General features: G+C 65.1%; 2 protein-coding genes and 1 long non-coding RNA gene across 9 annotated transcripts in view; 2 read left to right on the forward strand and 1 right to left on the reverse strand.

Moving 5' to 3' along the window:
• DIDO1 (death inducer-obliterator 1) overlaps window positions 1–10,114 on the forward strand; it is a 42,406-nt gene extending 32,292 nt beyond the window's left edge. For 5 of the 6 annotated variants that reach the window (XM_051829427.2, XM_051829425.2, XM_070051621.1 and 2 more), the window contains exon 17: window positions 5,712–10,114. In XM_051829427.2, the coding sequence (XP_051685387.2) occupies window positions 5,712–8,872 (3,161 nt within the window). In that variant the 3' untranslated portion in view covers window positions 8,873–10,114. Of the gene's footprint in view, window positions 1–857 lie in introns of all 6 variants that reach the window. The other variant, XM_070051622.1, reaches the window with a different exon arrangement.
• LOC138844263 (uncharacterized) lies at window positions 9,763–12,608 on the reverse strand. Its single transcript, XR_011379812.1, has 2 exons — window positions 12,402–12,608; window positions 9,763–9,891 (listed from the first exon to the last, which is right to left on the reverse strand). It is a non-coding gene; the product is annotated as an uncharacterized lncRNA (long non-coding RNA).
• TCFL5 (transcription factor like 5) lies at window positions 12,124–24,582 on the forward strand. Of its 2 annotated transcripts, none has more exons than XM_008253334.3 (6): window positions 12,124–12,907; window positions 12,988–13,168; window positions 13,257–13,419; window positions 14,407–14,650; window positions 16,613–16,754; window positions 23,601–24,582. In XM_008253334.3, exons 1-6 carry the CDS (start codon window positions 12,273–12,275, stop codon window positions 23,721–23,723), a joined length of 1,488 nt encoding a protein of 495 aa, XP_008251556.2. In that variant the 5' UTR covers window positions 12,124–12,272; the 3' UTR covers window positions 23,724–24,582. The 2 variants fall into 2 exon arrangements, with proteins under 2 accessions (XP_008251556.2, XP_051685392.1); XM_051829432.2 differs by having other exon boundaries at window positions 12,127–12,907; window positions 14,410–14,650.
• Window position 24,583: the final 1 nt, after the last annotated feature.

The following is a 24,583-nucleotide window of genomic DNA, read 5'->3' on the forward strand; positions in this document are numbered from 1 at the left end:
ACCGGGACACAGGACGCTTCTAGAGGGGTCGCTTCTAGGCCGCTGCTCGGCTGTTACCGGATCCTGCCAGCTTCGGCCCGCTACCTTGTGTTTGCTCATTTCTCAGGAAGTAGGATGTTGTCAGGACCACTTGTAACGTAATCTAGAAATACTTCAGGTTTGTACAGGACTGAGGGTGATTCCGAGGGAGCGTGCGTGGTCTCTGTGACCCCTCAGAGGCTGAAGTGGCGTTGGGCAGCCACTGCGCTCCTGAGACTGATGGGTGCAGCAGGACCTGCCCGCAGCACACTGCGGCCCCACCCCGGGCTCAGCAGGTGCTCAGAGCCCGCGCTGCCTCGCACACGCAGGCCAGTCGGGCGCGTGGAGAGGCCAGAGACCCGTCTCCCAGGCCCCGCCCTCGCCCAACTGAGCCGGGGCCCAGGCTGCGCTCCCTTTGGAGCTCGGTGTGCGTGAAGCCATCACTTGGTGTCAGTGATCCCAGGGTTAAGTAATCCCTGGCTGGGTAGCATTATATTATTTTAAAAAGAGATTTATATATTTATTTGAAAGTCAGAATTAGAGAAGGGGACAGAGAGAGATCTTCAATCCACTGGTTCACTCCCCACATGGCCACAACAGCTGGGGCTGGACGCGCCAAAGCAAGGAGCCAGGAGCTTCATCCGGGTCTCCCACGTGGGTGCAGGGCCCAAGCGTTTGGGCCATCCTCCACTGCCTTCCCAGGCCATTAGCAGGGAACTGGATTGGAACTGGAGCAGCCAGACACGAACCAGCCAGCGCCCATATGGGATGCCGGCACTGCAGGTGGCGGCTTTACCTGCTATGCCACAACAGCGGCCTTGTGTTATTTTATTTTAAAGCCAAATACTTGTTAGAAGCAAAATGCTTTAATCTGGGCTGTCAGACCGCTCGGGGTGAAGCTGAGCTGCCCGGCAGGCGGTTGTGTGGAGAGAGGACGTGCCTGGCTCTGCTGGGGCGAAGAACCTGGAGCTGACCTGTCGGACGCCTGGGAGGAGTGGCTGGCCGGCCCCGGGCACGAGCGCCCCTCGCCGTGATGAGATGCTGGCTGCTGTGCAGAGCCTCTTCTGTAGCGGGGGGAGCAGTGCACCTGGAGCCCCTCGTGACAACCTAGAGCAGGGTCTCCCTCCCTGCCGCAGGGTCGGGGCAGGGGCGTGGGGAAGTCGCCTGCGAGAGGACAGAGGTGCAGCACCTCCCCGTGAGGAGCGCTGGGGGAGAGGAGGCTTGCCTTACGCTAGCTGTGTGGGGCACTGACCACCCAGAGGCACACTGGGTGCCCGGCCGCGTGGCTGCACACTCACCCTCACAGCGCTCGCTTGAGGCCTTGATGCTGGCCGGAGGGGCAGGCAGAGCCCCGGGTTCCTGTCCACGGTGAAGAGCAAATATGTTTCAAAACAGGAAGGAGGATTTTAGGAAAGTAGCAGTCAGTGCGATTGTGCCCCCAAACACCCTCTGCAGCCCAGCAGCCTTGCCCTGGCCTGGCTCAGCCTGGCCCGCCCTGCCTGGGACACTACTTTGGCATTTTCAGGATACAGGTGTGTACATGTGTATCCTGGTTTCAAGGTGTGCAAGCGTGGCTGTGTGTGTGTGTGTGTGTGTGTGCGTGCGCGCACGCGTGTGGCTGGCTGGGGGAAGCTGGGGCCCATCCCCCTGGTTCCTGTCCTCACAGAGCCTAAATCTTTGCACGGAAGCCTTTGGCCAGCACAGGCTGTGCCGAGCGTGGCAGCCTGCTGTCCCACACGAACACATACCGCACAGCCGGCCCTGGCCCCAGCGGCCCACGGTGTCCCTTACCCGGGATCCCTTTGCTGCCCACGCCACCTGCGGCCTAAGTCACAGAGGTGGCAGGACTGTGGGGTCTGTGTGGGCCCCGCGTCCTGCGCTCAGGGTCACAGTGAGGCTGCTGCCCTTCAGTTCTCAGGTGGCGAACACAGAATAGCCCCGGGGTGGGCTGCCACGTCGGTCCTCAGCCAGCACCGGGCCCAGGTGCCCCTGCCAGCACGCATCCTCCGCGGGCCTGCTGCTCACACTTGCGGAGCAGTGAACACAGCCAGGGGGTGGTGCCCTGGCTCCTGGCCACTGCTGGGCTCCTGTCCAGCTGTGCTCGGCCACAGTGACTGGAGGGTGCTGTCCCCGGGTCCTCGACAGCCGTGCGCCTCAGAGCAGCGTCCGGAGCATCCCTGCGCCTGCCCGAGCTTTCCGGGAACGCCCGTGTCCTGGGCATCTGTAAGACTTGTCCATGCAAGTCCTGGTTTGTCTTGTGTCACACGGTGACGGTTTGGGTCACGTAGCACTGTTTCCAGGGCAGCCCAGTGCAGGTGGCCACCTTCTCCCAGCTTAGCCAACTCCAGCTCCACGGTGTGCTTAGCCAGAGACCTGGGACCTCAGAGTCCCAGTCCCAGCCTTGTTCCTGGACGACTGGTCAGCCAGGGGCCTCGTGCTGGGCTCCAACCGCGACCCCGACGGGACCAGGACTGCAGCCAGGACAGCCACACTGCTGCTGGCACCCCCAGCCCATGTCTGAGTCAGGAGGGCTTGGCTGGCTGCCTGATCCAGCCCCGCAGCTCCCCCGGATGAGGGGCGAGGGCACTGGCCCCTTGAGGGTCCTGTTCCCGGAGTGTTGCCACTTCTCGGAGAGACGTGCGCATCCAGAGTGCCTTTTGTTTGTTTGTTTCTTACTTGAAAGGCAGAGTTAGAGACCTCCCATCCACTGGTTCCCGCCCCAAATGGCCACAAGGGCCCGGGACTTCTCCGGGTCCCCCTGGTGGGTGCAGGGGCCCAAGCACTCGTGCTGTCCTCCCTGCTTTCCCAGGCCATCAGCAGGCCCCTGTGCCCAGCACAGACCACCATGGTGCCTTGTGTCTGCTCACTTTGAGCTGCTGCCTGAGTAGGTGGGGACCCTCGTCTGCCAGGTAAGCAGGGTGTCGTGTGTCTGTACCCACAGCTGTGCACTGAAACTGTGATGAGCGAGGTGCATGCACGTGCTGCTGTCTCCTTCTGAATCAATAAAGTATTTCCTGGAAACTGGTCACTGTTGTTTGGATCAGAACCGTTCGGTAGCTCCTGGCTGCCCTGCTTTTCCTAAGCCGGCACAGTGCACGGTGGCAGCACAGCCCCCCACCAGGGCTTTGTGCAGGCCTGGGCGGGTGGGTCTGAGCGTGTGCGTGTGGGGGTGGGGTGCAGGAAGTATTCTCTTTCCCCCCATATTTGCCAAGTCTCTATCAGTTATACTTAAGAACTATCGTTTATTGACTTCCACACAGCTTTGTGTTCCAGCAGGTTTGGAAATTTGACAGAAGAGGGTTCCCGATTCACTCAGCAGTGAGGGGGTCAGTTGATGGCTTTGGGTTTGGAGGGCCCCTGCTTGTGCCCACACTGCTGGGCGCACAGCCCGTCTCTGACCGGCACGCACCCTCCCAGATACACGTGTCCCTGGCTCCTTGATTGCTCATCCTGTGTCCTGGTCTCATCGCTGCGTCTGAAGCCAGCCCTTCCACCAGGAAGACTGGGGACACAGCCCCGCGGGGCTCACCAGGGCTGTTTGCACAGCGTGGGGAACGTTGGCCCTCTGGGGGCTTGGAGGGGAGTGGGCCTGGCCACCACTCTCTTCTGTGGTGGTGGAGGGTGGTCTGGTACCCACCCTCCCGCCTGGTGGCTCGTCTGCACCGCCCTGCGGCTGCAGCCGGGTCTGCCACGCCTGGCACTCTTGGGGTTCGTGCTCAGAGCAGACGCCTGGCCCTATGCCCGTCCCCCAGACCCGGGACGTGGTCGGGACGTGTGGCCTTTGATGCCAGGCTGCAGGCCCAGTGTAGAGCGCGCTCTGGGGCAGTGAAGTGGCCTCTGAGGCGCAGGACAGGTGGAGTCCCAGTGCCCATGCGGCCCTGCGCCAGGCCAGGGCTGCGTTATGCTAAGGACTGGCAGCACTTGCATCCTGCTCCAGCCCACCCTAGGGAGCTGTGTGGAGATGCCGAGTGATCAGAGCCACCTTGGCTTTGCCGAGTGGGGCAGCAAAGGCCGAGCCCAGAGCAGCTGTCAGGTCCAGCTAGGTAGGCCTAGCGCTGGCTCGCCTGGGACCTGTGGTTTATCCACCTACCTGACTTTGGTTTGTGCCAGAAGCCTGACAGCAGCCCTTGTCATGGGACCTGTTCCTGTGCGAGGTGGCTCAGCCCCTTGGGGCCCCATCGGCTTCCCCCCGCCGAGCCCTTGCTGCTGCTGTGCGAAGCTGTCTAGCGGCGACTGAAAATCGATCCCCCTCAGGCTGTGCTGTGAATAAGTCAGGTGTTCCGGAGTAGCAGCTGCTGCGCACACCCAGCGGGAGAAGTTCTGTTAGAACACCCGTAGTTCACGCTCACAGAGAAGGAAACTGCTTGATCGGTTGCCAAGCAGGGGCCTGTGGGTGTGACGTCCCTTGTGGCCTGTCTGGCTCCCCGGCTGCCCGCCCTGTGCAGCCCCTCCCCCCACCGGCCCACTGTTAACCAAGGAGGGCTGGCAGAGGGCGTTTTGGGAGGCATGTCCGTGAGGGAGGGACGTGGCAGGGTGCTGGCCCGCGTCGGAGCCTGGGCACCGTGCCTGCAAAGTGCACGTGGAGACCTCCCACCGTGGCGGTGGGGGAGGGGAGCGGCAAGCTTCTCCCCCCGTGGGGCGGGGCCCGCCTCCCCCACCTGCCCAGCCTCTCCACAGCCATGACAGCTGTGGTTAGAACTGCGTGATGGTGCCCCAAAGAGCTCTGAAGACTTGTGATCATCTTTGGAAGTCACAGAGAGAACAGGAAGGTCTTAGTCCCCGTCTTGGTTGCAGGAAGGAAGCCTCTGTGTGCAGTGATCCCAAGGCAGTCCAGCGTGCAGTTGGCTGACTGCATCGATGACTCGTGTGTGTGTGTGTCCCAAGTTGGATTTTTGTGACTTGGAGGTTTGGGTTCCCCTCTTGGCATTCTTGGTTTATCACGTGTAGGGCTGGGGTCCATACTGGGACCGCAACATGGCTGATCCACGTTAGCACAATTCTAAAGAAATAAGGGCTTTTGAGCACAGATCCCCAGGCCACATGGCGGTAAGCAGAGACTTGAGCGTTAAGTAGTTCTTGATCCAGGAACGCTTGAACGTAAAAGGCATTTATTTTAGCCATTTCAGTCCACGTCTTTTTTTTCTTTTTTTCCACACTGCAATTCTGATGCCAGAGACTAATGGGTTTGCCTAATGACTTATGCCTTATGGATGGTTATGCACTGTTGTTGGTCACGCATTGCTCGTTCACTGTTAGAATGTTTTAGTGGGGTAGAGACAGGAAGGGCAGCTGAAAGGACAAGTAGCCAGATTCCGTGTACAACACGCGGCTGCTCCGTGGCCTGAGCCCTCCAGGCCTAGCGGTGGACGTTTGCATGGAGCCCCGCCTCCCCGAGGCTCTTGGAGCAGAAGCCCCTCCCACAGGATCTGACCCTGGGGGAGTCTGTTCACGGCTTGCGTGGGCTTTGGTCTGTGGCTGCCGCTCAGAAGGCCACGGTCAGGACTGGGGAGGTGGCCTCGTGCCGTCACGGATCGGAATCCCCCGGGCTCTTGGAGTAAGCTGCTCAGGTGTTTGGGTTTGTCCCAGTCTCCCTCTGCCTTTTCAACATTCCCTTGGAGAGAGCCCTGAATAAAACTGACCTCGCCGAGGGCTGGGACCAGATTTAGAATCTTAATACCAGTTTTGTTTTTCAGGTCTTGAGTGTCCGCGTCCCAATATCATCCTCGGGCTTGTGATCTGTCAAAAAATAAAACGCCCTTCAAACACTGCCGAGCTGGACAAGGGGGAGGAGAGGCGGAGCCGACTCCAGGACGAAGCTGACATCTCAGCAGGCCCCAAGGTCCCCGCGGCTCCCCTGAGCGACAAGAGGCCCTCCAGGTACCCGCTCTGCTCTGCAGACCCAATGGTCAGCACCACGCCCCCTGCATCCCCTCCGCCTCCGCCCCCTCTTCCAGAGCCGCCCGTGTCCAAAGTGCTGCCACCCCTCAAGCCTGGCTGCGCTGGCACCGTCTCGGTTCCTGCTGCGCCACCCGCGGCCCCGGCGGCCGCACCCCCGGCCGCTGCGCCGGCGTCCAAGACGGCCTCGCCGCTGGAACACATCCTGCAGGCTCTCTTCGGGAAGAAGAAGTCCTTCGACGCCCAGGCCAAGGAGTCTGGGGGGGCGGCCCCGGCTCCCCACCAGGACCCCAAGGCCCCCCCGCTGGACAGTGGGGCCCCAGCAGCCCCTCTGTTGGACCCCATCGTGCAGCAGTTCGGCCAGTTCTCCAAAGAGAAGGCTCCGGTGGAGGAGGAGGACGACAGGCCCTATGACCCCGAGGAGGAGTACGGCCCCGAGAGAGCCTTCGGCGCGCAGCCCGCCGCCCGGCCGGGGGCTCGCCGCGACACGGAGTCGGCTCCCGATGCGACGGAGCGGGAGGAGGTGGCCTACGACCCCGAGGATGAGACGATTCTAGAGGAAGCCAAAGTGACGGTTGACGACCTGCCCAACAGGATGTGTGCAGGCGCTGGGGCAGAGCCCGCAGAGAGGGCGGCGGGCTGCGCCCCTGACGCCCCCACCCCCTCCTTGGTGGAGCAGCAGAAGATGCTGGAGGAGCTGAACAAGCAGATCGAGGAGCAGAAGCGGCAGCTGGAGGAGCAGGAGGAGGCCCTCCGGCAGCAGAGGGCGGCCGTGGGCGCGTCCATGGCCCACTTCTCCGTGTCGGACGCGCTCATGTCGCCGCCCCCGAAGGCGGCTCTGACTAAGGGCGAGCTGCTGGAGCCCGAGCAGCAGCAGGCTCCAGACAGGTCCGCCGCGCCCGCCGCCCCAAATCCCGCGGCCCCCGTGGCGCAGCAGAGTGCGGACGCGCGGCAGCGGCGGGACCCGCGGCAGGCCAGGCGGTTGGCCGCGGAGAGTGGCGAGGCTGGGCCCGTCAAACCCCCAGCAGGCAGCAGCCAGCCAGGCCCTGCAGCCAGGGGACCTCCCGCAGGGGCTCCCGGGGTCCAGGGGCCCGTGCAGGCCCTGGAGGAGGAAGAGGCGACACCTCCTCCGTGGGTTCCAGGTGAAAAACCTCCACTGATGCCCACCCAGGACAGCCAGAGGGGCGAGTACTCCGGAAACCCCGGCCAGCTGCCCATGGAGGGCGTCCATCCCGTGGCAGCCGGGGACGGCCTGGCCAGACCTGCCCGCAGGGTGCTGCTGCCCACGCCCCCGAGTACCGCCCTGCAGCCTGGCTTCGCTCTGCAGAGCGACGGGCAGAACTTCTGCTCCCCCGCAGGGCGGGACCCCTTCCCCGGCCCCGCGTTCACGGCTCAGGAACGGCCTCTCGGTGGGGCCCCCTACGAGAGCCCCAGACACAGCCAGTGTGCCGGCAAGGGCAACGGCCCCGCCGCCGGCGCTGAGATGGGCAGAGAGCCCCTGGCCCGGGCTGGGGAGGGCCCCGCCCAGTTCCCCCTGCCTGGGCAGAAAGGGGGGGCGCCCCCGCCCCCGTTTCAGGGCCAGCGTGAGCCGGCCCGCCCTTTTGGGGTGTCGGCGCTTCACGGCTCCAACTTCCCAGGCCCACGGGGGCCGGGCCCTTCATTTCCCGAGGAGAACGTCGTTCCGAGCGACGGGCCCAGGGGGCCTCCACCTGCCAGGTTCGGGGCCCAGAAGGGGCCCATCCCTTCCTTGTTTGCGGGTCAGCACGGGCCCCCTCCTTACGGGGACGCCAGAGGCCCTTCGCCCCCCTTCCTCGGCGGGCCACGAGGAGCAGCGCCGACCCAGTTTGAAGAACGCAAGGACCTCCACGGGGAGCAGCGGGACTTCCAGGACCCCCCGTACAGCGAGGCGCCCGGCCCGCCCGCCCAGTTTGAAGGACCAGAGCGAGCCCCTTGCGTGGGCAGCAGGGGCCCCGTGCCCTTCCAGTGTGGAGGCCAGAGACGGCCTCTGCTGTCTCAGCTCAAAGGACCCCGGGGAGGCCCCCCTCCATCCCAGTTTGGAGGCCAGAGAGGACCACCCCCTGGCCATTTTGTGGGTCCACGTGGGCCCCACCCTGGCCAGTTTGAAGGCCCCAGAGGCCAAGCGCCAGCCTTCATGCCGGGCCCCAGGGGGGTTCAGCCACAGCAGTTTGAAGAACAAAGAGTGAACTCGCCACCCAGGTTTGCAGGTCAGAGGGCACCCGCACCCCTGCCGTTTGCTGGGCCCAGGGGCTCTGCACCCTTTCCTGAGAAGAATGAGCAGACGCCGGCCCGCTTCCACTTCCAGGGCCAGTCCCCGCAGGTGCTGAAGCCGGGGCCCCGGCCGCTGCTCGAGCTCCCCAGCCACCCCCCGCAGCACAGGAAGGACCGCTGGGACGAGGCTGGCCCCGGCTCATCCGGACAGGGCCCCGAGGCCGAGGCGCAGTGGGTGTCTCCCGATTTCCGGGAGGCCAAAGGCCACGAGTACAGAGGCCAGGCTTTTGAGGGGAGGCCGAGAGAGCGCTTTGAAGCCGGACCCAAAGACAAACCAGTGGACGAGCCCGAAGCCCCAGTGCCCGAGAGTCGGCAGGGCCGGGGCTTCGAGGACAGGAGGCGGGAGCGAGAGCGCGGCAGGAACTGGAGCCGCGAGCGGGACTGGGAGAGGAGCCGCGAGTGGGACCGGCACAGGGACAAGGACTCCGGCCGGGACTGGGACCGGGGCCGGGAGCGGAGCGCCAACAGGGACAGGGAGCGGGGCCGCAGCCGCGACCGGAGCCGGAGCAGGAACCGCGACCGGGAGAGGGACAGAGACAGGAGACGGGACCGGGACCGCGAGAAGGCCAGGGACAGGGAGCGGGGCCGCGACCGGGACCGCAGGGACCAGGGCAAGAGCAAGGAGAGCGCGCGGGACCCCAAGGCCGAGGCCGCCTCTGCCCAGGCCTAGGGGCCCGGCCCACCCGGACCAGGGGGTCCTCCTGTGCGGACAGGCCCAGCCCCCACAGGTCCTTTCAAAAGCCAAGGTCATAAAATGCGTTGAACAAATAGTTTGAAATAGCTGTGAACGTAGACGCAGATAGCAGATTCTGGACTTCAGAAATGACTGTAATTTTGTGTATAATGGTTTCTTACAAAATTTCACCTCTTAAAATTCTGATACTTTTTTAAAAGTAAGAACTCTTTAATATTTCCATTTAAAATTACAGAAATGGGAACGTGTCCACAAAAGCATATTGCTTTTTGAGATTATAAAGTTATCTTTTCCAGTAACTTGACTGTTGTGAATTTTAAGGGAATCTCGGTGGGCCCTGGACCACACCACTGCTGGCTTCCCGCCTGTGGGGGCGTCGGTCAGCACAGGCCCTGGCCGCGCGCATGCCTGCGTGTGCCGAGCCGTGGCCGGGGTGGCCGGTGCCCGAGACGCGCGTCCGGAACGGTTAGGAACCCGAAACTTACAAATATATCTTTCTTTCGCTATAAAGAAATCTGAGTTACAAATTTCAATCCAGAAACCAAAAGATGAAGTTCGCAGTTTGGCTCAGTTTTTATTTGCCCCCTCAAAGGCGTTCTTTCAAAAACGTGACTTAAAGCCAGCATCCGTCCTAGTAGAGAAAGTCTTGCATTTGAAATAACAATTTGTTGAAAGATGTGAGAGCAAATCAACCCACAGGTGTACCTCGAGGGCGGGTGCACTGGGGTTTCACCGCCAGCAGCGCTTCCTGGGCCCCGGCTCCCAGCTCTGTTTCCCAGGTGACCAAATGGCACGGGCTCGCACAGTCAGCGCGGGGGCGGCCCCTGCGGCCCGGCTGATCCACCTGACTGCAGACAAGACTTCGGTAATTTTTTATGTTTTCATAAAACAGATGTAAGATGAGAGAGTTCGTGTCTTCCCTGCAGCCCCTTGCTCCATCGCGGTCGCCTCGCAGCGGGGGGCGGCGGTCAAGCCACGCGCCCGTCAACCGGCGTCTGGTAGGATGTGAAGGGTTCGGTTTTTGTTGTTTTTTTTTACATATAAAGCAAATTTTTCTAATTTAAATACACAAATGTAAAAATCAAGTGTGTTCCTTTAGGTTTACTTGATAGAAATTTCTGTAAATTGTATTTTATATTGCAGAGTATTATATCACTGTACATTAAACACGGGACTTGATAGGTTTTGTTACTTGAGCAGAATAAACATCCACAGAAAGTTCTCGTTTCCCGCCTCACTGAGCCTTCTAAGAGATGACAACTTGAAGTGCAGAGATGGGCCACCTGCTGGTTCACTCCCCAGACGGCCCAGTGGCCCAGGCCAAGCCGGGCCTCCCACAGCCCTCACCTGCTGCCCACAGGGCCTCCAGGACAGGGTGCCGTGGCCCCTGCAGGCGTCCACCCTGAGCCCGGGGAAGCTGCAGGCTGGGTGTGGGCGCCTTCTTGGGGCTCTGTCCTGACCTTGGACCAAGCCCCATCCATGACAGACGGGGCATGCAGGGAGGAGGGTTCCCCGCCTGGGCTCTGACCCGGGGTCCTTGGGTTTTCAGAGCAAGAACCACAAAGCCACAAGCCTCACGGGGAGCCACTGGCTACAGAGGTCAGGCACAGTGTGGCTATGGCCATGCCCCTTGGCCAGGGTCCCCCGCCCTGCCTGGCCCGTCCAGCTGCGCACCGCCCCCGCTGGGAGGGAGTGGGCAGGTGCCGACCTCGCCCTGGGACGTCGCCTGTCCCAAAGGCGGGCATCGCGAGTGTCGGTGTGGTGCTTTGGCCACGACTCAGCTTGTCAGCAAGTCCCTGTGTCCATGCCAGCTGTGAGCAGGTGCGCCCAGGGGACATCCTCATGAGCACACTGGCCAGCACAGGAGGTAGACAGGCGCCCGGGTCCGGAGGCCACAGTGTCCGGCAGGTGGAGCTCCCAGTCGACCACCTGCAGAGACGGGGACCGGGCACCCTGGGAGGACAGCTGCCCAGGATGGGAGAGAGGGGGACACACGGGCTCGAGGACGCACACCGCGGCCACTGCCCAGGCCCGGGACAGCCACGACGGGGCCGCAGTGGCTTCGGCTCCTCGACTTCTTCCTTCCTCTCCTCGCTTCAGTTGGGATTTCCACCTGCCACACGTGGGCAGCCCGAGGCATCCGGCGGACACACAGGTGTCACGGAATGCGCGCTCCCTGAAGATGGGTGGGGCGGGCCCCAGCGTCCACGGAGGAGCACGTGGGCAGTGACGGAGCTGCCCACGGGAAGGCAAGCCCGCACCCTGCCCAAAGGCCGAGGCAGGAGGCACAGGCCGCGGGAACGAGGGGCAGGGGCCCGGCGATGCCGCCCAGCGCCGGGCCCGCGGTCACCTGCGGCCCCCGGGCCCACCTCGTGCACACCCTGACCGCAGGCCGAGGCCGGCGTCCGGTTCCTCTGGGGAAAGCGGCTCCCTCAGTGCCCCGGAGACGGGCACCCGGCCCGGCCAGGGGCATCCGCGGGCACAGCGGGTGGGCGGCGCGGGAGCGGAGACGCCCCTTCTCCAGGAAGAGCAGCAGCGGGGGTTCTGGACACGCAGCCGGCAGAGCCTGGGCAGCTCCGGCCGCACCGGGGCCCAGGAAGGCGGGCGCCGCGGCGGTGGCGCCCCGGGACGAGCGCGGATCCCCCGCCGCCGTCTGCAGGCCGCGACCCCGCGAGTCCGCCCAGCCTCGGCGCCCTGCACCGCTCCCGCAAGCCCGCGGAGGTGCGCGCGCAGCCGCCGCTGAGGGCGTGGCCGGGCAGTGGGCGCTGCGCGCGCAGCCGCCGCTGAGGGCGTGGCCGGGCGCGGGCGTCGAGGGCCCGCGCGCGAGGCACGTGGCTCCCACCCGCGGAGGCGCGCGCAGCCGTCGCTGGGGGCGTGGCCCCGCCTAGGGGCGTCGAGGGCCCGCGCGCGTGAGGCACATGGCACCACCCCCCCGGAGGTGCTCGCGCAGCCGTCGCTGGGGGCGTGGCCAGGCACGGGCGTCGAGGGCCCGCGTGTGAGGCACGTGGTGCCCGCCCGCCCGTCGGCGCACGAGGCGCGTCCTGTCGGGCCGCAGAGGTGCGTGCGCAGCCGCCGCGGGGCGGCGGGGGCGGGGCGGCCAGGCGGTTGGGCCGGGGGCGGGGCGGCGGGTAACGGAGGGGCGTGGCCGGCGCAGGGGGTGGGGTTACCGTTGCGGGGCGGGGCGGCGCAGGCGCACTGCGCGGCGCTCACCGGTTTCCCGCCCCCCAACGGCGCGCCCGCGGTGGCCGGCGCTGCGTCCGGCGTCCTCTCGGGCCGGGTGGCCGGCTGCCCCGCCCGCGTCCCGCGTCCGCCGCCCCGTCCCGCGTCGCCGCCCGCGTCCCCGCGCCCCGCCGCCGTTGGGCCGCGCCGCGCCGCCATGTCGGGCCCCGGGCCGCGGGAGCCGCCGCCTGAGGCGGGCGCGGCGGGCGGCGACGCGGGCCCCGAGGGCGCGGGCGGCGGGGACGCGGCGCTCGGCGAGCCGGGGCTGAGCTTCACGACCACCGACCTGAGCCTGGTGGAGATGACGGAGATCGAGTACACGCAGCTGCAGCACATCCTCTACTCGCACATGGAGGCGGCCGACGGCGAGCTCGAGGCGCGCCTCAGCTCGGCGCTGCTGGCGGGCCCGGGCGCGGGCGCGGGCGCGGGCGTGGGCGCCGCGCCGCCCGTCTACCCGGTGCTGTGCCCGCCCGCGCTGGCGGCCGACGCGCCCTGCCTGGGCCACATCGACTTCCAGGAGCTGCGCATGATGCTGCTGAGCGAGGCGGGCGCGCCGGGCGCGGGCGCGGCCGAGAAGACCCCGGGCGGCGCGGACGCGGCCGGGGCGCGGGCCCGGCCCGACGGCGCCAAGGAGGGCGCCGCGGCCGCGGGCCCCGACGGCGCCCCCGAGGCCCGGGCCAAGTCGGCCGTGCGCGTCCGCCTGGAGGACCGCTTCAACAGCATGCCCGCCGAGCCGCCGCCCGCGCCGCGCGGCCCCGAGCCCCCGGAGCCGCCGGGCGTGGCGCTCAACAAGTGCGTGCGGCGCGGGGCGCGGGGCGGGGCCGCCGGGGTGCACCTGCCGCTCACGTGCCGGGTTGTCCTTTGCCTGGCAGTTTGGTGACTCTGATCCGACACCCGTCCGAGCTGATGAACGTGCCCCTGCAGCAGCAGAGCAAGTGCACGGCGCTGGTGAAGAACAAGAGCGCGGCCGCCACGGCGCTGCAGTTCAGCTACCCGCTCTTCACCACCGGCGCCTGCTCGGCGGGCGGGCCCTCGGGCCTGGCGCCCACGCAGGTGCGGCCGCACGGGCCGCTGGCGCGTCAGGGCCCCCGGCGGGCCGCGGCGCAGGCGGTGAGGCCGCTGTCGCTTCCTTTCCCCGCAGAGTTCGGGCGGCGCCTGCTCCATGCTGGAGGCCGCCAAGCACCAGGACGTGGGCCTGCCCCGCGCCTTCTCGTTCTGCTACCAGCAGGAGATCGAGTCCACCAAGCAGACGCTGGGGAGCAGAAACAAAGCGCTGCCCGAGCAGGTCTGGATCAAAGTGGGAGGTAAGATGGGGCCGCGCGGCCGGTGCTGGGCGCCCTCTGGGCCTCGGGCAGCGGGGGCGACAGCGGCTGCTCGTGGGAGCCCCGCCGGTGTGTGCGGCTCAGGGGCCCCCGTCGCGTCGGCATGTCCTGGATCCCAGCGTTGGAGCCGAGGACTGGGAGGGGCTCCACCCGCCGTGCCTTGGTGGACGCACGGGGTTCCCGGTTCATCAAGGTCCAGGAGCACCCGCGAGGCAGGGGTCTGGTGTCCACCAGCGCCGGGGGAGGGGGCCAAGGAGACACGGCCCTCAGTGGGCAGGGGGCCCTGGGGGCTTCAGAAAGTTCCGGAGTTCAAGAAACCGCCGAGGAAGGGGTGCCTCCCGCCTTGCGAGTTGACCCGGGCCCTTGGAGCTTAGTCCTGAGTCCTCCCAGCAAAACGACGGCTTAGGCCGTCCGAGCCTGGAGACGCTGGGCTGGGGGTGCGGCCCCGGCCGTCCTGTGGTTTCTCCCTGTCATGTGTCTGGGGCAGAAGTGAGCGTCGAGCAGCCCCTGGGCGGTGCCTGTGGGCAGGGGTCAAACACGGCCGAGCCCGCGCCGGCCAAACCAGCACTGGGGCCCAGGGCCTCAGGGTGCGGCAGGTGGCTGGTGAGCAGGGAGCCCGCGGCGGGGGCACTGTGTGCTGTGGGCCGACGCGGCTGAGGGAGCACCCCGCCCCCTCCTGGGTGTCAGAACGCGGCTGAGGGGGCACCCCCGCCCCCTCCTGGGGTCAGAACAGCGTTGTCCCATTAGGGTGACTGTATGTACAGAGGGTCTGGTCTGCTGGCGAGAGGGGGGCTTGTGACAGGTGAGCTGCCCCACAGCACGGGGAGGGGCTGGCGTGGGTGTGGCAGCTGGACCAGGGTCAGAGTCACTTCTGCGCGGCCCGCCCCGGGGTGTTGGAACGCGTGCGGCGTGGGCGGGCACAAGGCAGGGGTGAGAAACTGAAACAGCGCTCTCGTCTTCTTCCGCAAGAAGAAGCGCTATGTAAACAGGCCATCAACAAGCGGAATCGGAGTCGGATCCGGCAGCTGGACGCGAGCACGGAGCGCAGAGCCCTCGGGGAGATCCAGAACGTGGGCGAGGGCCCCGCGGCCGCGCAGGCCTGGCAGTCCTCGGAGTCCTCGCAGTGCCCCCTGGGGGAGCAGGCCCAGAGCGGGCCCCAGGGCGGGAGGTCCCAGCGCCGGGAGAGGCACAACCGGATGGAACGAGACAGAAGGTACCGCGTGTGATCATCGGGTCGGCGTGTGGCTGTCGGGTCGGCATGTGCCTATCGGGTCGGCGTGTGGCTGTTGGGCCGGCATGTGGCTGTCGGGTGGGCATGTGACCATCAGGCCGGGGTGTGGCTGTCGGGTCAGCGTGTGTGGCTGTTGGGCCCGTGTGTGATCATCGGGTCGGTGTGTGGCTGTTGGGCCGGCACATGGTTGTCAGGTCGGTGTATGGCTGTTGGGCCGGCGTGTGGCTGTCGGGTCAGCGTGTGACCATCGGGTTGGCGTGTGACTATTGGGTCGGCACATGGTTGTCGGGTCAGTGTGTGGCTGTCGGGCCGGCGTGTGACCATCGGGTCGGCATGTGGCTGTCAGGTCGGTGCATGGCTGTCGGGTCGGCGTGTGTGCCGCCGCCCTGGAGCTGGTGCTTGGCAGAGAGCGCCGTTAGCCACATGCTCGGGGGCGAGCAGCATCACCAGGGCGTGGCCTGGCGGGTCAGCGCCCCCAGGACCGCCCTGGCCTCAGTGAGGGCCCACAGAGGCGCATGGGGAGTGGGTGTGGGGGAGACCGGGCCCGCGCCCCCAGGCGGCCTCTCCCAGAGCCAGCAGCAGCAGGCTCGAGGGAGACCCAGGGCCCGGGGCTTGCTGGGGGCCATCGCGTAGGCGGCGTCTCCCTGGCACGCGGCTCGCAGCTCCCCAGCGGAAGGCAGGTGCTGAGCACCGACCCTGGGTGCCGGGGGCCACCCTGACTGACCCCGGAGCGCTGTGGTCCAGGAGCCGGTCCAGGGCCCGCCGGGCACACACGGACCACTTGGTTCTGCATTTTGATTTGCTCTTTGGAGAACGCTGGGGAAGGAGGAGTTCGGGGCACTGAGTTGGCTCGCGCGTGGGTTTACTTGTGCTGCTCTCTGTGAGCTGGGCTTTCCCGCGGCGTTCCCAGCGTTCCCTCCATGTGCAGGTAAAGGGCCGGACTGGTCGCTGTCTCCCGCTCGGGCAGTGACGCGGAGCCAAGTCCTCAGCTTTCTGCTGCGTGTGTGCGTGCGGCGTCCGTGCGACGTGCAGATTGGAGGACGCGGCGGGGCTGTGCGCACGCACTGCGGCTGAGGCCCTCCTGGGCTCACTGTGGGCTGCGCCGGGCGCTGTGTCTGCCGTGGACAGGGACCGAGCGCCTGCGGGAGAGAGGCCTTTGCCGCGTGTTCGCTGTGGGTTGTGACCACACTTGATTCCACGCCGTCTGCAAGTTCATTGCCTCTGCCCTGGGGTCTGCTGTCTGCACAAGGAGCAGAGCCGGCGTGCGGCTGCAGGGAGAGCGGCCGTCCCTCGTGCAGCGGCAGCTGCGCCCCCGCCGCAGTCCTCGGTCCGGCCTCCCACGTGTGAGGTCTGGAGGGGGTTCCGCCTGGCCCAGCCTGGCTGTCGTGGACATTTGGGGATGGGCCAGCAGATGGGAGGTCCCTGTGTGTCTCCCTTTCAAATAAAATGGAAATAAGTAAATTTCAAAAAAGGTTGTTTTAAAAAACGCTCTAGTCACACAGGAGTGAGGAGGACCCGTGCGGCCGCTGAGGGCGGTTTATTGGGGACTTTGTGACTTGCTGAGCGCAACACGGAATCGTGTAAACCGCAAACTAAGTCGCGAGCTGGGCTTTAAATGGCCTCCGAGAGCTGCGTCTCAGGACGGGGGGGGGGGGGGGGTCTGCCCGGGCCCTGGCGCCTGCAGAGCGGCGGCTCCTCCGAGTGGCAGGATGCCGTGCCGGGTGCACACGCGCGCTCAGCGCCGGGAGCCTCTGAGCCTGGCCCTCGGGAGGTCGGCAGGGGAGGCTGCAGGCCGTGTGCAGGGCCGGGGCCGCTCTGGGCAGCCTGGGCCAGCAGCAGCGGGACCCGAGAGCAGGCCTCAGGCACGTGCAGCCGCTGGCTGGGACGCTGGCTGCGTTTCTCCCGCCTCAGCCTCCGTGTGACGCCTTTGGATTTTGACTGCAGGCGCAGAATCCGCATTTGTTGCGACGAGTTGAATCTCTTGGTTCCGTTCTGCAACGCGGAGACGGACAAGGCGACGACGCTGCAGTGGACCACGGCGTTCCTGAAGTACATTCAGGAGCGGCACGGAGACGCCCTCAAGAAGGTCAGTGCTCAGCGGGCCGCGGGCCCTCGGTGGGGCACGACTGCCCGCGAAGCGGCCTTCCCACGCCTGTCGCTCCCGAAGACGGACGCCCGGTCCCGGCGGCAGCGCGAGCAGAGCCTCCCGGGGAGGCCGCCCGTCGCTCCCGAAGCAGTGACCCTGTCCGGCGACACTGAGCACCTGCTCTGTGCTGGGCCCCAGGGGCCTGGTGACCTGGGACGAGCCACCGCTCCCTGGGTCTCGTCTGCGTGGTTGTCAGCTGTGGGCCAGCCTGCTCTGCTCTCTGAACGCACAGGTGGTTCTGAGGGGCGAGGGGCGGCAGTCGTGGGCGCCTGCCTTGGGGGGACTTCAGGTCCAGGTTCCGGCGTCAGAAGTCCAGTCGCCGAGGCTGGTGGCTTTGTCGCTCCAGGAGTGACTGTCAGGCCTTAGGGATGTGACCTGTGGGGTCCTGTGTGCCTTGCCCAGTCCGTCGGCGGGCACTGCTGCTGGCCCAGCAGGAATCGGACTGGAGAAGGAGCTGGGGTGGCCGCCGGAAGCGTTCCTGGGAGTGCCCCAGTGGGCCGTGCGTGCGCAGGTTCTCACCCCCCCACCCCGCCGTGTCCGCGTGGCAGCCGCGTCCGGGTCTCCTTGTTTCCCGTTCTTTATTTTCCTTAGACCTCGAGTTGCGTTTTCCAGCCGCGCTGTGCTGTGCGGCGTCGTTCTTGGGTATTTCAGTGCAGTTACCCCCGCGTTACTCGTTAGAGGTCTGTCACTCGGAAGTAGAACCCCTGTCGTCACTGTATGCTTACGCTCAAAGATTAGATAAACTCGGTTACGTGGACACGGTGGCTTGTTCTGAGTCAGGTCGTTGGGCCCGTCAGGGGTCAGCTGACGAGAAGCCAGTCAGCGTTGTCAGGCCTGTCAGAGTGCACGCAGCCCGAGCACGTGTAGGCCGGCGCCCAGCGCGTGTACACGGCCCAAGCACGTGTAGGCCGGCGCCCAGCGCGTGTACACGGCCCGAGCACGTGCACGCACGCATTTCCATGGCAACTTGCCCCCCTTCGTGGGCACTGTTGTCTTTACAGATGTGATGCTGAGGTTTTGAGGCGATTTTTCTGGGTGGTTTCAGCGTGCATTTCACGCGACAAGTCTCTCTCCGTCCGAGGCGTCTGTTCAGGCATGGAGGGTCCTCTGTGGGCGGCTCTGTGGGACTGCACAGGGACTGGGTGTCTGGCTGAGGCTGGGGGTGAGTAGGAGCTGGGGTTCCACAGATGTTCAGACAGTGCCACGGCTGTGTTTGGGGGCCACCACAAGCAGCCACGTGGCCAGGGTCTGGGGCAGAGGCGGACTGGCCAGGCATGCTGGGCTGGAGGCTTCCTGAGGGTCAAGGCGCCCCGAGATCTGACAGCCTTTAGAGCCATCCCTGGCCGCCGTGGGGGGGGGGGAGACACGCCTTGGCCACAGGACGTGGCAGGAATGAGGCTTCCCTGCGTGTCGATGGTTAAGCGTAGCTGGGAGGGCGTGAGCTGACCGGCACAGCTGGGGGCTGGGGGTGCGGCCGGTGGGGAGTGGGGAGCGTGTTGCCGACCAGCCGGGGGCAGGCGTCCCCAGCAGACAGCCACTCGTGTGTGTTCGGATGCACATGATGTGCAGATACTGTGGACGCCCGTGTCCGTGCCCCGACCTCAGCAGCTGACGCTGACCGTGTGCACCTTGTGTGCGCACAGCTTCACGCTCAGAGCCCGGGTCTTCCTCTCGACTGTCTCACGCGTCTCAGGATGGCTCCTCCTGGTGCCGCGCCCGCGCCCGCACTGCCCGAGGATGATGGCATCCACCTCATGCCTGTCCCTGCACGTGGCGTTGGTGCGCTTCTGCCCTCACCCAGAGCACGCCGTGGCTGGCGCTGTGTGTGTCGTGGCCCGCGCCGACGGCCCGGGCGGAGACGGGGGCCGAGGCCGCTTGTCTGCAGGACGCACTTCCTGGGGCTCCGGCTGCTTACTGTGATTTCGGTTTCGGCATCATTTCAAGCCCAGACACATTCAGAGTTGCGCAGAGAGCTCCGTCCCTACCGCCGCCCACGCGTGGCTCTCGCGTGCCTGGACCTGGGTTTGGCCATCGCAGGAGGGGTTAGGTGCCCTGTTGATCCATTCAGGTGCTGCCTCTGTCCCGGTAACGTCTGCGTGCTTTTCCCTGGAGGAACTGGGCCAGCCACTGACCGGGCCCACTTGTGACGAGCCTCAGCACGGCCCCGCACGCTCCCTGTCCCTGTCGGCAGTGGCAGCCCACCTGCCCGGCTGCCCCCTCGTCACAGGGCTGGATCCTCCGGCCACACTGGAGTCAGGCCCTCACTGCTGCTCTGAGCCTGGCACCGACGACGTAGGGCCTGCCCCGCCCCTGCTCACTTTGCCTGTCGCTGTCCTGGGGGAGCGCTGGACAGGGATCCCTGCCAGCAGTAAGCCCTTGGCCCTCGTTAGCTGCCGAGTCAGGTGCCCCCTCCCCACCCTCTCCTAGACCCACATCCCCGTCAGCCTCTGGGTGCGGCCCCCCTCTGCCTCCTGTGTAGCCAGCCGCGGGATGAGAGGGGACCTCGTGGCTTTCTGAGTAGCACGGACACACGCCACAGCCTCCGGGATGAGCCCTCCCTGCCGGCAGCTGGTCTGTGCCCGGGTTCTCCACGTTGCGGAGCCCAGGCTGTGCGTGCCGTCCTGGAGCTGGGCAGCTGAGGGACCTGGAGAGCCCCCCCACATCTGTGTCCAGTGTCCTTGGCTCTCGTGGTCAGTAGGGTGCCTCCCCTGCCTGCACGCTTGGCCCCCCAAGTCTGCAACCAGCCTCGCCCTCCAAACAGGAACTCCCTCCCCCGTCTTTTGCCTCCAGGATAGGGAGGACAGTCCTCGCACAGGGCGAAGGCTGGTTCTGTTGAGCGCCCCGGTATCCGTATTCCCGGAGCCCGGAGCCGGACGGTCTTTGGGTGCCCGGCGGCTCTGCCTCCGCCAGCCCGCGTCGCCCCTCCCAGGCTCGTGTTTGTGAACCAGCCCTGCCCTGCGTGTCGTGTGAGTGGGGTGTGGACGGTCACCTGACCTTTGTGACGTGCCCGTGGCAGGCCATTCTGCACAGAGACCCAGCCCACAAGAGAAGTAGTCACCAGCAGGTGGGGCCCGCACAGGATATCCCGGCCTCTAGCAGGCTGTGAGCACCGCGACCTGCCCGGGGCGCGCTCTGAGGGCGTGGGCACTGACGCGGTGGGTGCTGCCCTGGACCTCCGAGGCCGTCTGTCGCGTTCAGTGCTGCGTGACTTCTCTGAGGAGGAGCAGGACGCCAGGGGCTCTGCCTGTCTCCGTGTGTGTGTGGGGGGGGGTGGTGTGACAGGTGCCTCAGCTGGCGTCAGCGGGAATTAAGGGGCCCCAGGGACGGCTGAACCCCATGTTCGCAGGGCTGGCCCCGGCGCAGCCTCGGGGCAGGCTGAGAGTCCCCGTGGAAGCTTTGAGGGCTGTTGGACGGGGACTTTTGTCTGCTTTGGGGACACGCTGTTGAATGAATGTAGCTTGCGTGTGGCTGCTGCAAAAGCTGTGTTGGGATCTGTTTTGAAAATCAAGTCTGCTGTCTGTGCCGATGAATCTACCCCGTGTTACCCTTGGGCCGTCCTGAGCTGCCGGGGCCCCCGTCACCCCTGCTGGGGGTGCATGTCTTTTCTGTTGAAATTTGCTTTTATCTTGATCATTCTTTAAAACCTTGGATCTGTGTTTTCCTTTCTCAAGTTTTAGTTTTTCCCAGTGTGCTGAGTTGAGTTTGCTTTGTTTGCTTAGTGCCCGGTGCATTGGGGTGCATTGGAAGCGGGTTTCTGTGTTGCCCTGGGGAAGCGCGCCCCAGGCTGGGCTGCGATCTCTGGTCGTCGCGCCGTCCTTCGTATCTTGCAGTTTTCATTTGTTTGCCTCTTCGAGCTGTGAGTTCTCTCGAAGTCCATTTTTAATTTTCCATCTGCGCAGGTTTTTTTTTTTTTTTTTGACAGAGTTAGAGAGAAAGGTCTTCCTTCCGTTGGTTCACCCCCCAAATGGCTGCTACGGCTGGAGCTGAGCCGATCTGAGGAGCCAGGAGCTTCTGGGTCTCCCACGTGGGTGCAGGGGCCCAGGCACCTGGACCATCTTCCACTGCCTTCCCAGGCCTTGGCAGAGAGCTGGACCGGAAGTGGAGCAGCCATACTGGATGCTGCACTGCAGGCGGCGGCCTCACCGGGACACCACAGCGCCGGCCCGCGGAGAGGATCCTGGGTCGTCATTCCAGTTGAGGAGGCCCAGTGAGGTCCGTCTGTCCACTGCGTCTTGGTCACCACACTCTGTCCCTGGAGGGACAGCTTCAGCCTGACGCATTCCCGCCGGCCTGCAGCAGAGGCCTTGCGCGGCCTCGTGGTTGTATGGAAATGGTTTGGAGAGTCTCAGGTGCCCTCTGACGTCTGAGAAGTGGTCATTTTCTCCCTTTCATGGAGTGATTCTAAAAGGCAAATTCTGCTCTGCCAGATTCAGGGAGCTACTTTGTGTCTGCTTTAGGTGTCAGGTGTAGGCAGTTAGCGAGATGTGCTTCATCTTAACTGCATCCTAAAGCCTCTGGAGGCCTGGGAGAGCCGGAGTCTGTTCACGTGCGGACACAGCTCCCGCGCGCACTGTGGTGTCGGCCGGCCTTGGTGTCGGTGTCGGTGTCGCCCGCAAGCCCCTTCCGCTTCTCATCTGGAATCAGATGTGAACTGAACGGAAGTCAGCAGCAAGGAAGGACGTGCAGGTGGACGTCTCTCCGAGGGAGACACGCCGGTAGGCAGGAAGCGCACAGGGAGGCGCCGCTCCACAGCCACCAGTGTGGCCGTCGGCGAGGACTGGAGCAGCCCGGACCCTGTGCGCTGCTGTGGGGATGGCAACGACGCAGCCCTGGACAGCTACGGCAGTTGCTCAAAAAACTGAGGCTAGAACCAGCGCCCGGTCGGCCAGTCCTGTCCCAGAGCCGGAATGATGCTGTCCGGGAATGCTCTTGGCGGCAGCAGCCCAGGCCGCCACCGGCAGTGAGCGCACGAGCCGGCGAGCCCCGCGCCTGCCTCGGCGTGACGACGCGAGCGTTCTGCCGAGTGAACTGAGCCAGCTCCAGGAGAAGCAGTGCCGTGTGATTGTAGTGCGTGGGGCCCCGAAGTCGTCGGAAATCGCAGGCAGAGGGAACACGCGCGCTCCGCCCAGAGGCTGCCGGGAAGTGAGCGGGGGGGGGGGGGGGGGGGGGTTAGGGTGTGGCCAACGCAGGCAGCCGAGGTTGATTTTATCAGTAGCAGGAGAGCCATCCCGTGCCCTAGAGCTGCCAAACCCGGGAATCGCAGAGGGAATTGAAGAGGACACGCACAGAAAGGGAAGGTGTCCCGTGTCCGTGAGCTGGAAGAATCGTTACTGATGCGGCCACACTGCCCAAGCGATTTACACACTGAGTGCAGCCCGTCAGAACTCCACGGCGTTGTTCGGAGAAGTGGAGAAACACTGCTAGGATTTGTGGAGCCACACAAGCCCCTGAGCGGCCGCGGTGAGCTGAGCAGAGACCCGCGGTGGACGCGTCTCGATCCCTGACCGCGGAGCAGCGGACGGGACGCACAGCCCGGCAGAGGACCGGGAATCCGTGGGCTCCGCCGACTGACTGACACGGTGGAAGGGGCAAGTCTGGAGCAGCTGGTGCCGGGGAAGTGGGGTGTCCACGTGCACAGGAAACACAGCACCTGACCCCGTCCCTCACCAAATTAAAAGACAAATTGGGGCCGGCGCTGCGGCTCACTGGGCTGATCCTCCCCCTGCGGCGCCAGATTCTAGACCCCGGGTTCTGTCCCGGTTGCTCCTCTTCCAGTCCGGCTCTCTGCTGTGGCCCGGGAGGGCAGTGGAGGATGGCCCAGGTGTTTGGGCCCTGCACCCCATGGGAGACCAGGGGGAGGCGCCTGGCTCCTGCCTTCAGATCGGCAGTAGCTCCAGCCGTTGCGGCCATTTGGGGGGTGAACCAACGGAAGGAAGACCTTTCTGTCTCTCACTAACGCTAGCTGTGGAAAAAAAAAAAAAAAAAGGCATATGGAAACCTGCAGGCACGAGCCCCCTGGCTTCCCTGTCCTTCATCCTCCCTGCTGTAAAGCTTCCATTCAGAACAGGGCTGTGTGAGGACGCGGCCAGGACGTCCTCGCCGCTCTGGTGGCCTCCCTGACCTGGTGGCCAGCGCTGTCCGCGCCCCCGTGGCCTCCCTGACCTGGTGGCCAGCCCTGTCCGCGCCCCCGTGGTCTTCCTGACCTGGTGGCCAGCCCTGTCCGCGCCCCCCGTGGCCTCTCTGAGTCGGGATCCAGACCTCGTGCTGGGTCGACGGCTGAGATGCGTCTCAGCCTGCGTCAGTTCCCGTCCTCAGGAGTGGGCGGTTTTCCCGCCCTGCACGTCGGCCGTGCTGTCTTTCCTCCCGTGGAGGGGTGGGTGCCCTGAAGTCTTGATGGGACCCGGCTCTGCGTGTGGTGTTCCTCAGGAGGCCCGGTTTGAGGCTGACGCAGCCATTGCAGTGCCGGCTTCTTAGAGCTGGCGCGCCAGGAGCTCGCCCCACGGGAGAGCCACAGCGCCGCTGCCCGCTGTCCGCGGTTGGCAGGGGTGACTGCCGAGCCGGCACTGGCGCCACTGGTGCTTTAAGTGGTGCGTTTTGTGTTGGTTTTGCCACAGTCTAAAAGTGGCTGCGTGGAGCTGCTGGAGAGAAGCCCGAGTCCCTGTCTGTCGCGGGCGCCCTCCCGAGGGGACAGGAATCGGGGTGACACGGCTCCGTCTCGCGACGCAGCCCCATCTTAGCAGCCGTGCTTGCGAAGAAAGTGCACTAACGATCCCGTCTTGGCCCTAGGAATTTGAGAGTGTGTTTTGCGGTAAGACCGGCAGAAGGCTGAAGCTGACCAGGCCGGACTCACTGATCACCTGTCCCGCACAGGGCAGCCTGCAGGGCAGCCCCTCGATGGAGATCAAGTGACGGACTGAACAGGAGTCCTCAGGCAGCGAGCGGCCGTCCCTCCGCGATCCAGAGGGTTCCCTGGTCCTGGAGCTGACCGTCTGGCTCGAGGGGGACCCGACTCAGGTTGATGGGCTCCAGCAGGGCCCCTGAGAGCACACTCTGTAGAACAGGCTCTCCTGGCACGCAACACGGCCCACGCACGGCCCACAGGCTCCCCGGGCTCCAACATGGCCCACGCACGGCCCACAGGCTCCCCGGGCTCCAACATGGCCCACACATGTTATGACAGCACACTCTGCCGTCTCCACACACACCAGCCCACACACGGGGCCGCTGTCTCCCCTGGCACACAACACCGGCCCACTCGTGGCCCGTGAGAGCGCGCTCTGCCTGTCTCACACAACACCGGGCCCCGTGGAAGCACACTCTGCCACAGTCCGCACGCAACACCAGCCCACTCGTGGCTGTGAGACCATTCGGGGTGATGACATCTTGACAATTAGTAATTTTCAGTGATCTGATTGCATCATGTTTCCTCAACATGATACCTGGAAGGGTTACATCCTGTGTAATTTCTTTCGTCCTAGAAGGTGCCTTGCTTTTTACTTATTTCATTTACATTTTAAACCTGCCCCTCCAGCAGCTGGAACAAGTTACATTGTTCTTAGGTAGTAGTTCGGAAATTTTATTTGCTTTGTTGTCGCTCCCCTTGGTGACGGCGCCGTGCTGCAAGGGGCGGTCCTAAATAAACTCCCCAGAGACCCCTGCAAAGCCACTCCGTCCGTAAGAGCGATATTGTCAGTAGAACGCTCAGTGTGCGCATTCCACACTGAGAGTCATTATTTTATGTGCAATAAACTGCAGTGTTTGGACCCGAG

The sequence above is a fragment of the Oryctolagus cuniculus genome, chromosome 11 (genome assembly GCF_964237555.1).
Source record: "Oryctolagus cuniculus chromosome 11, mOryCun1.1, whole genome shotgun sequence".
NCBI lineage: Eukaryota > Metazoa > Chordata > Mammalia > Lagomorpha > Leporidae > Oryctolagus > Oryctolagus cuniculus.

Coding starts and splice junctions, on each gene's coding strand:
- TCFL5 (XM_008253334.3), top strand. CDS start 12,273: ATGTCGGGCCCCGGGCCGCGGGAGCCGCCGCCTGAGGCGGGCGCGGCG. Junction 13,169..13,256: donor CGGGCCTGGCGCCCACGCAG/GTGCGGCCGCAC, acceptor CTTTCCCCGCAG/AGTTCGGGCGGCGCCTGCTC. Junction 13,420..14,406: donor GGTCTGGATCAAAGTGGGAG/GTAAGATGGGGC, acceptor TTCTTCCGCAAG/AAGAAGCGCTATGTAAACAG.